At 32.3% G+C, this 11,522-nt stretch overlaps 1 protein-coding gene and 1 long non-coding RNA gene across 2 annotated transcripts; one reads left to right on the top strand and one right to left on the bottom strand.

The window, feature by feature from the left end:
• The first annotated feature begins 3,794 nt into the window (after positions 1-3,794).
• LOC107060664 (uncharacterized) lies at positions 3,795-9,851 on the top strand. Its single transcript, XR_001473453.1, has 3 exons — positions 3,795-3,976; positions 9,161-9,214; positions 9,814-9,851. It is a non-coding gene; the product is annotated as an uncharacterized lncRNA (long non-coding RNA).
• On the bottom strand, positions 5,044-8,558 carry LOC102592565 (type IV inositol polyphosphate 5-phosphatase 9-like). Its single transcript, XM_006347299.2, has 7 exons — positions 8,250-8,558; positions 8,008-8,115; positions 7,129-7,477; positions 6,706-6,890; positions 6,149-6,257; positions 5,876-6,027; positions 5,044-5,795 (listed from the first exon to the last, which is right to left on the bottom strand). Exons 1-7 carry the CDS (start codon positions 8,303-8,305, stop codon positions 5,660-5,662), a joined length of 1,095 nt encoding a protein of 364 aa, XP_006347361.1. The 5' UTR covers positions 8,306-8,558; the 3' UTR covers positions 5,044-5,659.
• Positions 9,852-11,522: the final 1,671 nt, after the last annotated feature.

The raw sequence follows: 11,522 nt of genomic DNA, 5'->3' as shown, positions 1-11,522 counted from the left end.
CTTGTTGTGGCGGATTCAGAATTTTTACGAGAATTTAGAAGAAGAAGAAGAAGAAAATGATATTTTTTGAGATTTGAATTTGAAATATTAAAGATGAATTTTGAACTCCTAAATCACTGAATCAATCTTTAATCGTGTGTTCAAAAAATTCAAAATCTATAACATGTACATCAAAATTAAAATTTTACCTTATATATACATTATAATTTTTTGTCAAATGGATCGGATGAACACCCCCCCGACCCACTAGATCTACCTTGTGTTTACAAGGGTGGAACCACCTTAGGCGAAGGGTGTTTTAGTGCACACCCTTCGTCAGAAAATTATATGGTGTACATAGGTTAAGTGTTAATTAACATGAATGTATATTTAATTTTTGTACACTCTTAACACAACTGAGAAGAAAATTTGCACACACTTCGTCAAATTTCTAACTCCATCACTGTGTGTTTATGTATCACAATGGAATAGAAAAAAACATCTTAATGATTAACTATTTCATGGATAGCTAATTTTATTATTTTAGTATAAAATGTATTTTGTTATTAATCAATATTCACAATTAAATATGCAATGTAAAATAAGTTTGTATTTTATTTCAAGATTATTATCTCTTATTTCATTAACCTAATGAGTAATGACCCAAGTGTATGGCCCAACTTTTATATAGAAAAAATAATAATTTTCATTTTCCCAGGACAAAAATATTTTTTACCCAAATCTTATATATTTACTAGAACCATCTTTCCCCTAATGTAACTCAATTGTATTTATATATATTTCATTTTTGCAATCTGATACTCAAAATATCTTTTTTTCTAAAAAATAATCAAACATAAACAATTTTTCTGATATGACAAAAGTATTTTCAAGTGATTTGAACAAAATTAATAGATCTTTCCTCTTGAAAATACTTTTGAAATTTCATTTTAGGAAATATATTTTTTTAAATCGCATGAAATGTCACTTTTCTCTAATTAACTATAATAAGAAAACTACAAGTATTATTTATCAGGAATTAAAAAGAAATTTGATATTGAAAGATAAAAATAACAGACAAATTTGGATGCTGCAAGTGGGCCACCCATGTTCAATTAAGTTCTTGCACGAATAACCCTTAAAACTGTTTGGTGTTTAATTTTTGTTTCTGCGATTTGTTTAATAAAAGTTTATAAATAAAATACTTCTTAATTCATCTGAATCTAATTAACCCGACATATGAGTTTTTTTTTGTTCGGAATAAATTTGATAAAAAGTAAGTTATAGTATAATATAAATTGTGTAGTTTTTTAAAATTTTGTTATAGTATGCAAAAATTGCAATTTGCTTTTTAGGGAAAATGTTGTTTATTGTTTTTAGAAGGAAAAAAAATTGATAGTCATTATGAATGGTAGAATATATGCGTGAGTTTGTATGTTTTGTTTTAATTTGGAAAATATATTATTTCTTTTTGATATACCACATGATTTGTTATGCCTTGTATTATAACGTAAGAAATATCGTGATACAACAAATAAGCTTATTTCCTATGAAAAAATTGTTTGTTATTTTAATGTTGAAGACATAATGAAATATTATGATACAAAAATATAATTTTATGCCTAAAAAAAATTGATATCAAAGTTTTTACTGAGCAACAATTAAAAATTATCAAATTTGAGGACAAAATTCAAATACCATTCATTTGTGCAAATGACCCTATTCAAATTGTAAGTCCAAATCAAAACAGCTCGTTTTCATTTTTAGCCTATTTCTTGAGTACTTTTGCTAGAGTTTTGGTGATAATTAATCAAATAAAGTCTTCATATAATGAGCTAAGCTATGACATTATTTTGGATCATTAGTCGGATCTTATTGATTGATTATAATCCAATGATTGCAATCTAGTATTAAAATATGGCTTAGATGAATACCCTTGATAACTATGAAATCTTTTGCTAATTATAATAATGGATTACTTCTTATGTATTTAGTACAAAATATTATCTCTTCGTGGTTATGCTAATATAGAACTTATTTAGAAAGTAAAGAACAATAAATATAATTATGATTATTTATTTAAAAGCTCTTTTTTGGGTATTTTAAAACGAATCTCAATCATGATTAATGGAAAAATTACCTAAATACACAACTTAATCTATCATATTCTCTAAAATTTACTACCATTTGAAAAAATTACAAAAATCTCTACTCTCTCATATTCTCGGATACATCACTTTACGCAATGTATTGGGACATACGCGATGAATCGGAACATTGAGTGATGTATCAAAAAATGAGATGCGATGTATCGAGATGTTGAGTGATGTATTCGAAATCCGAACGCGATGTATCAAGGCGTTTTGGGATGTATCCGGATTCCACCAAATTTAAGAAAATTTTGTAATTTGAAAAAGAGTAAGGATAAAATGTAATTAACATTTAACACTGTGAATTTTATGTAAATATCCATTAAATTATCCCTATAATATTATTAAGTGCTAATAATGGCAATATTTTCATATTGTTTTGTTGGTTCCAATACAGTTTTAATTATATATGGCATTTTTTAATGCTTTATTGATATTAGTACGTGTTTGGTGGTCTGAAAGAAAAAAGAGCATTTCTTTCTGTTTACGCATAGAACTTAAAACCTTTCAAACACAATATATCCAATATAATTCCACAAGTCAAATCTACCTAAAAACTAGCATCTACATACTTTAATTTATTAATCAATTTATATTAAAAGCGTAGGACTTTGATCTCTAGGTTTTGCCATATAAATATATGACGGGCTTGTACCTTTTAAGTTTGACTCATCTTTTTGTGATTTTCTTTTAAAAGTAACTCAAGAAATTTCACTAATTTAGTACTTATTTACCTTTCTTTCCTTCACTTTTCATTATTACGAAACTAATTAGAAGTTTGGACTTAAGATATATGTATTTGGCGTGTTCAGATACATGTATCTCGGATACATAAGGTCAAAATTATGTGTAATTTATTCTAAATACGTTATATCCAAGTGGATTCACATATATTTGTCTCTCGCTCGCCTCCCTTCTATCTCGCTCACCTCTCTTCTATCTCGTCTGCCACTCTCCCTGTATCTGGTATCTCATATACATGTATCTAGTGTGATTCACATGTATTTGAGATACATAGACTTTCTTGCTCTCCTTTCTCTTTATATTTTAGCGTATCTGGTAGCAAAAATACATGTATCTAACTTGGAATCAAGTACGAAATTATTAATTAGTAAGATAATATATAAGTATTTCAAACGTTAGAAAGAATTATTAAATATGATCAGAATATTTATCTAATTAAATAAATTTTCAATTTAAAAAAAAAATATAATCCTCTACCTTTTGGCATATATTGGACAGTGTTGTTTAAGTCTCACAAACTGACGGACTTGCTAAGAAGCCTCATTTTAAAACATGCTCGAAATATTGTGGCCCATCCCTATCAATTCACAGGTTGGGCTCAATTGAAACAAAGAGCCAAGTCTATATTCATGATTCTACTCCCTAGTCCCCCACTCTTTCACAACGAAAATAAACCAAATTTTTTATTTATTTTTGATATATTAATATAAAAACTTCAGCCATACAATCATATGAATTTGTAAAATAAATATCTGAAAATTGTAGCCAACTTAAGAGACAAATGTTTTAAGTTTGTATTTGTAGTACTCAATTTAAGTGACTTTCTTGAAATTATCTATAATATATAGTATTATATATAAGATATAACTATATCAGTCAATCAACTCGAACACAAAAAAAATAATCAAAATTATATGACATAGTTTTTAATTACTCAATTTTTAAAATTGTCTTGTGTCACGTTTAGCATTAACCCGCCTTAAGTTAAGCCCATATTTTGAAAGGCGAAACCAGAAACTAAGGGACTCATTTTTCTCGCACTGAACTAAGCGGATACAGATGTGGAGAAAAGAGTTTGCGAAGATGATCGCACATCACATCAGGTTCATGAAATTTTTCTGTTTATTTAGAAAACGAAAGTGTAATTTTCGTTCTACAACGCATTGACAGATTAATCAGAAGAATTTGATATTAGATGTCATAATTTGCTATTCAATTTCGTACCTTCTGATTATCAGAAGCTGCCCATGAATTCCCCATAGTGGGTAGCTAATCGTTTTCCACGAGGTGGAGACATTATTTAAGCATATAATTAAATGCTCATGTTGTAAAATTGTGGATTGTCATCTGAATGTCTTACAAAAATGCTGAATGTACTACACGTATCATGGATCTTATCGGTCTGATTTTATGCATGTTTTTCTTTATGTGGAAAGAGGGAAAATGATAGGAGATGTGGGGTTTGAGATGACTGGGAAGCCTCTTCTAAAAGAGCCCTGAAGCTGGACAATGTCGGATATATATCACTGTGGAGTTGTAGCTTTAAAGTGCATTGATGATAACATTAGCTAGTTTTTGCCTATTTTTAAGTGTTCTATCATTTCAACCAACGTATAGAGGAAAGATATTGTGAAGGTTATACCTCAAGCACAGACGTGATTCTGCTGTGGATACACTATTAACAATAGTAATCTAAAATAAAGAGCAAACGGTGATGTGAGCACAAGAAAATTAGATGGAAGTTTAATAGAAAATTAAAGCTACGGATCTTTTCAGAAATATGGATGACAGTAAAGCAAGTTTGTTCAGTTGGACAGATGCTACTTGGGTGTTCGTTCAGTTTGCATTTGTAGTCATGCTAAATATTTTGCTTATTACAATGACCTGAACTTTGAGTAATCTGAATTTTGGTTGTCTTTCTATATGAACTGCCTCTCAGCATAGTAATTGGTGCTAGTTGGGGTAGGTTTGTGTGCATCTTATGAACTTCTTTGTTGTTTACAACAATTGAACAACTACCAGTAATTTGTTCTTTCCTTTTCTGCTATTGTGTAAATGGAAATGCAAATATGCAAACTCTCTGTCCTAGCGAAAACATTTGTACTTTTTGTTTTCGTTAATGTACAATCTACATGCACTTAATCACATTTTTTTTGTCTGTGCATTTTATAGTATCTGTTGCCACATGTATTTTGAATATAACCTTATATTCCCTTTCTGGATCAATATGAAATTCATGTTTCCTAAAAGGTTATTCAACAAATAATGCTTGCCTCACCTTCCCACAACCCTTTTCTTTTTTTCTCTTATTTGCAAAAAAATAAAAAGGTAGAAATGAATCAGCCAGTAATTCATCATCCCCTTGCTGCCCTTACTCTTGCAACAAAAGACAAACCTATAACACGAAATGTTAGTAAGTGTACAAGTTTTCCTCATCATTTTGGATCCAATTCTAGGCTCTTAATTTCTTTTTTCACTGTTCCTTTATCCAGTTATTGTGTTCTGCTAGCTGGTGGTTTTGTTTGAATACTTCTGATGTTGTAGTGTATTTACCATACACAATAATCACTATTCCCGAACTGCTTTGATATGCTTCTTCTTGAGCTGAGGGTCTATCAGAAACAATCTCTCTAGGGGTAATGTCTGCACACGCTCTACCCTCTCCTGACCCCATTTGTAGAATTGCACTGAGTATGTTGTTGTTGAACAATCACTATTGCCATTACTAGAAGTTTAGAACTTACCCACAAGTGGTAAAAACTGTTCAACAAGGCTTTCTAAGTCATCTAATATAATGGTGATGGAACCTTGACCTCTGCCTTGAAAATTGCCCGTACTGGTCTGTGGTCTGACAATCTGAACTCACCTCTATTATACTGGCTTTGCTTCAGTCCCTTTCCAAACCATATTATCCGATCACACCTACATAATGTTTTTCTTTATTAGATATGCCTGTTTCATAATTTTTAGGTAAAACGCTCGATTGTTCTTTTAGAACTTACCAAGCTGGGGCTCGACTCTTTCCTCTTTTCCCATTCTGACTGCAGCCATAATAATCATCAGAATCTGGATAATATTTGTATGTTGGTGCAAACTCGATATCTTCCTCTTGCCAGCCGTTGAAAATACAACCTTCTCTTAGCTCGGCCTTCAGCTTCATTTTTTCCAAGTTTTCAATGTGAACTTCAAAATAGTGGTGATACTACGAGTACAAAACTCACTACATGTTTGGATACTTTTTGGAACTTCAAATTTATTCTTTTTGCTTTTAGTACCTGATCATTTTGTAGTAAGATGCTCCACTGCCCGTCATTGACTAATGATCTTGTTGTGGCTTCAGGTAAGTAAATCCTATAATTCAGGTCGCCTAGCCAAATCACCCTACTGTATGAGATTAATCAGCTTATGGTTGTTAGAAGATATTTTAAGATATTCACCAGTTGGAATATAATAATCAATATGTATGTACGAAGTCAAGTCTTCTTTGTTGTGCTAAAGAAGTGCAAGTGTAAAATTATTTGTCCAAATGCTGACATGAGGCTTCATAAGCATTATTAAGCACAGTCCCTCCTTCTCTTATTTTTTTCTGCTTCTTTTTCTAATTAATTAATCAGATGCTATGGTCTTGGACAGAATAATAGTGCTGGCTTCTTGACTTTAGGAAGCATAATAAAACTGTTTACTCTGTTATCAGCAAACTGGCAGCTAATTCTGTAGCAAGAGTCAGCAACTGTAACTTTGGCGAAAATTTCTAGGACGAGGAAATCCCAGCCTCTGGATTATTAATTTTTTGTGACTGTTGTTAATAATTATCGTAAAAAGGTATACATACTCGTGCTGTAGAATTTTTCTTGGCAAATACTGAAATGAGTCGCAAGAAAATCTTGTGCGTGATAGTATTTGAGAGGCATCTGCATTTCTCTGTCTCTCATCTCCTTCTTTTCCTCCAGAAGCCAAATGACTACACACAAAGCAGAAGCTTGTTTCATGCAACCAAAATCTAACCGACACTGAACCCTGTATATCAAATACTGAAAATTAGTGAACTGAACACTAGATACATATGATTGTGTTTCTATCCAATTTGTGTGTCCACAGGCTCCTCTGCTTCTTGGAGTGAACACCTTGGGGGTGGGGGAAGGGCAGCATGTGTAAATAACTCCTGTTGTTTGTTCCTTGAATTTGCCAGTAACTATTCTTGATTAGGAATGTGTTATTATGAACAAGAAATAGAAATTTAATATCAACTTTGTACCTTGTTTCCAAGGTAGCCAAAAATACCACAGCCTACACAGGAGACACTTGTATGACTGATATAGGGAAGGAGTGGAGACCGTGCCCATACTGTAATAAATATTCCCACCATTTGCTTGCTAATTATGCATTCAAATTGTGTTGAATTTTCTACATTGAACTTCAAGGAACTCCCTTCCTTTAGTGGGTAAACTCTTACACTTTCTTCTTCCTCTGCCTCCTGAAGGGTTATGTTGTTGACATCTATCTTGTTAAGAGCTGTGCTAATAAGAGAATTCCATTGCATGCATATAGTTGTATTCTCTGGCACTATAACACTTCCAGCATTCAGAGGTACAATTTCTTGAAACCTGATAAAAGTAGTTTGCTCAAGAGTTGTACATTCACAAAGTAGAATTTAGACCATCAAATACTGCAAATATCACTATACACTCTACTTCGTTGATTAGGCTACATGATACCAGATGCCTTGGGATTACAAAGGGGGTGGAGGGGGAAAGGGACGGGTGAAGCCTACCCCACAAAAGCTGCAACTTGTATCAGCCTGTCCGTGCTTAGCATTTTTTTCCCTTCTATTTTAACTCACCCAGCCCTTATTGACCCCCCTGCCCCTCGTAGAAAATGGCTTATGTCCAACTTTTCAAGAGATAGGTTAAAAAAAAGTTGATCTAATACAGTAGAACTTATTAATTTTAATTACCCTACCCCTTCTCCGCCCACTTTTGAAGTTCAAAAAATTGCCCCATTGAAATAGGCACAGATGATGATGCATTTGCATGGCACTGCTACCCTAAGGGCGGCTGCATATGTGAAATGCAGCCATCAGGTGCTTTAGTTGACCTACCTATAGTACAATGCAGTATATGGAAGTAAAGGTTACCCGAGAACATAAATATCAGCCAAGTTGTTTCGAGTATCAAGCAAGTCCTCCATGTTCAAGTCGTTTGGTGGTGCAATGCCTCCAACATTCCATGAACTAACAAATAACCTTATTGAGAAGAAAAAAACAATAAGTGTGAGATAAACAGAAGTATATAGAAGATTTGTAAATGTTACTATTGTTAAATTGGCATTGAAGTATATAGAAGATTTGTAAATGTTGCTATTGTTAAATTGCCGTACGTAAAATTCTGTATCTCAGCTAAGGGTGCTGATGTTGAGTCAGAATCAGCTAGCATATTCTCATCATCCAGTCTGCTCTACAGAATGGTGTTTGCGGCAAATTTAGCTACATAGCCTTGAACTGAGGGCAGAAAAGAAGACTAAAGAAAACCAGAATTTACATCATCATGTAGGCAGAGTGCATGTGATTGAGGGTAGTGGGAGGTAGTGAGAGAGAGAGCAGTGGTAATGGAAGCTAATAAGTTAAAGGAAAGTGTTGGTATACCTTTATATAAAGGGAAAGGAGGGTGAAAATTTGATTTGTAAAGAAGGGAGATCTAGAGATGTTAGGTTTTCTTTGGATGTTGAGAGTGTAAAAATGATACTATGGTGGGCTCTACAAAACACCAATAAAGAGAAATGAATTGTTTAACAAGACATTAAAATTGAAGAAGACAGTTAATGAAAAATAGTTAGTGGATATTGGGAGGCCAAAATCATAAGGGAGGTGATGTGAGCCATGATGCAAGTTGGATTAAGATCTTCTATTTAACTTTGAACTAATACTTTCTTACTTTGGAAAACCAAAGAGATACTTTCATTCTTTTGATCACATAGTGACTTTGTAACATTCAAGGTTGGTTGTGAAGGTTATAAGCACATGGTTTTGTACTAACACTTAACATCTTGCTATACTTTGTTCTTTTGAATTTCATCAATCTCTGGATGTTGATGTGCATGAGGAAGTTATTGTTATCTAACTATTGAATTATTTCATGAAATCAGGATGACACCCTAACCACAAGTTTAGGCTGTAACAAGAGCCCTAGTAACTATGATGTGAATATCCATTAATCAATTGTATGCAAGATATTTGAAACTGAAACATGATAGAAACACTTAACCCTAACTAATGTCTTCCTTTTCTGTAGATACAGCTAATGGAAGAGCAAGGATGACTCAACCAGATAACAGTTGTTTGAATGGTAACATTTTAACTACTGATTTTTTTTTTCATTATTATATTGAGACCTCTTCTACTCTCCCAGACTTCGTGGGATTACACCGGGTATGTTATTTTTAGGGTCATTTAACTAATTGGCCAATTCCATAGTCGTACTACGAGAATTAACTAATGCATACTTCAGTAAATCATTTGGTATTAATATATTAACATAAATACAAATTAATCAAGGTCGTTTAATCATCAATCATGGTGATTAAAAGTGTTGGAACTTTAAAATAATAATCCGTTTTTTTCTAAGCAAATAAGGCCAATGGATGTTGCTTATCCTTAACCAATCACGATTAGTAATTATATTATTGGAGGATGATAATTATAGTCTTTCCTGTTTCTTTTCTTATATTAAATTAAATTAAAGAAGACGAAGTCGCTGATATCTGCGACAAACATGAATAGAGGAAATAGTTTGATAATACAAATGCAGTATTAATAGGACAACATAGCTTGTTTTCTTGTTATTTGTTCACATAAAAACAGTATTAAAATGACAACATAGATTAATTTGTTTAATTTGATGAAAATGACAACATGGATTACTTTGTTAATACATTGGACGTACAGAATTCCACCAAGGGATGCTGTTCAGAGGCGGACCCACCTTTATAGGTGGGGTGCACGTGCATCTGTTAACTTTGGAAAAAATTTACACATGTATATTTATCCCGAGAAACTGATAGAAATTATGATATAATTAACCGTAGACCCACAAGGAGCATAAGACTATTACTGTGTTGTTGTTACAAGCCAAAGAAATCACCCGCGAGACCTGAGTTCGAATCTAGCTAGAGCCCCTTTGATGCTGTTAACGAGATACCTTTTGGATTAGTTAGCAGAAGACAATTGAGAGATTTTATTTTTTGTTATAATTATTACTTAATTAACTAGAAGCTGAATGCAGGCCTACATTAAGACTTGATTATGAAAGTTCTTATTTTTTTAATTTTATAATTACCCCGTTCCTTTCAAGTTTTATTATATTTATTTAACGATTATGGGTTTAATCGTTTCAACAAATCCACATCGTCTTGGGCTGGCATAATTTATGCTACCTCATGTCTAGTGGGGGTTTAAATAAAGAATTATGATTTGTTAGACAATAGTGCTACTAGTATTTTACTACTAATATTCACTAAGATATCATATCTATCCCATTTAGTGACGGTTGCCTAAAGAAACAGTTAAATAATTAACGAAAATATCAACAAAGATGTTAGCAGGATGGGCGTTTGATTATAAATTTTGGCGTATGTTGTGAACTTGTTTATATTACATGAGTCTCATCTACTTGATTCCTGAACCATACAGTATGAATTAAAATTAAATTTGTCGGAAAAAAACGATTAGTTAAAATCAAAATATAACAAAATCTTGAAATTATTTCATACAGAAGGTGGAATTATAATTTCAGGATGATAGTCCCGAAATTATAACGAGGATAACCTTATATTGGACCAAATAACCCTTAGTAGTAGGTACTTCTATGTTGATGAACTATGAGAATTCCCTTCAATCAGTGGCGGAGCTAGGATTTTTAACAAGGGTTCAAAATTTGAAGAAGTGTCTAATCGAAGAGAATTCGACATCTACTATATATACATAAAAACAAAAACTTAACCATGTATAAATTATAATATTTTTCGTCGAAGGAGATTCGGATAAATCCCCTGAATGTATGCTGGCTCCGCCATGTTAGGGCTTGATATATATGAATAGGTAATTAAAAAGTTCAACTATTTTACATCAAACTAGTAGATGCATGATATGTGTTTGCGAATAAACTTTGATAACATAATAAATGATTGATTAGCATACAATGTCATATTATGTGATAGGTTTTAACATGATTTGATGTAAATTATGAGTGCGGATATATATTACTCCTTTGTATCAATGAGTACGAACACATAAGAGAGAAAAGTTGGGTCATAAAAACACTATTTATGACATAAAGCAGCGTCGAACTTTTGGATATTGGAGTTAATTTAATTGGTTGACATCCCAAATTGAGAAATGGATACACTTATCCTTAGCAGTGCAGTCATATCATCTCTCTTGTCTACTTGTTTCAAGTGTGTTGTAAAATATGAATGGCTAGTGCCATTATCACTTTAAAAAGAAGAATAAGAAATGCAATTATTGACACAACATGTAGCTGGCAGTGTTTTACTATCAGATTTGCATTGCAAGTTGCATAGATACGCATACGACTTGGAATTGATAAATACCCATTCCTAATGACTCAAGTTTTTGGTCTATTTGATTGCTAGATA

This window comes from Solanum tuberosum, unplaced genomic scaffold, assembly GCF_000226075.1.
Source record: "Solanum tuberosum cultivar DM 1-3 516 R44 unplaced genomic scaffold, SolTub_3.0 scf00087, whole genome shotgun sequence".
In the NCBI taxonomy this organism is placed as follows: Eukaryota; Viridiplantae; Streptophyta; class Magnoliopsida; order Solanales; family Solanaceae; genus Solanum; species Solanum tuberosum.
This window is presented reverse-complemented; position numbering and strand designations above follow the sequence as displayed.

Coding starts and splice junctions, on each gene's coding strand:
- LOC102592565 (XM_006347299.2), bottom strand. CDS start 8,305: ATGCTAGCTGATTCTGACTCAACATCAGCACCCTTAGCTGAGATACAG. Junction 6,891..7,128: donor TTGGCTACCTTGGAAACAAG/GTACAAAGTTGA, acceptor TTTGATATACAG/GGTTCAGTGTCGGTTAGATT. Junction 5,796..5,875: donor AAGAGTCGAGCCCCAGCTTG/GTAAGTTCTAAA, acceptor AACATTATGTAG/GTGTGATCGGATAATATGGT.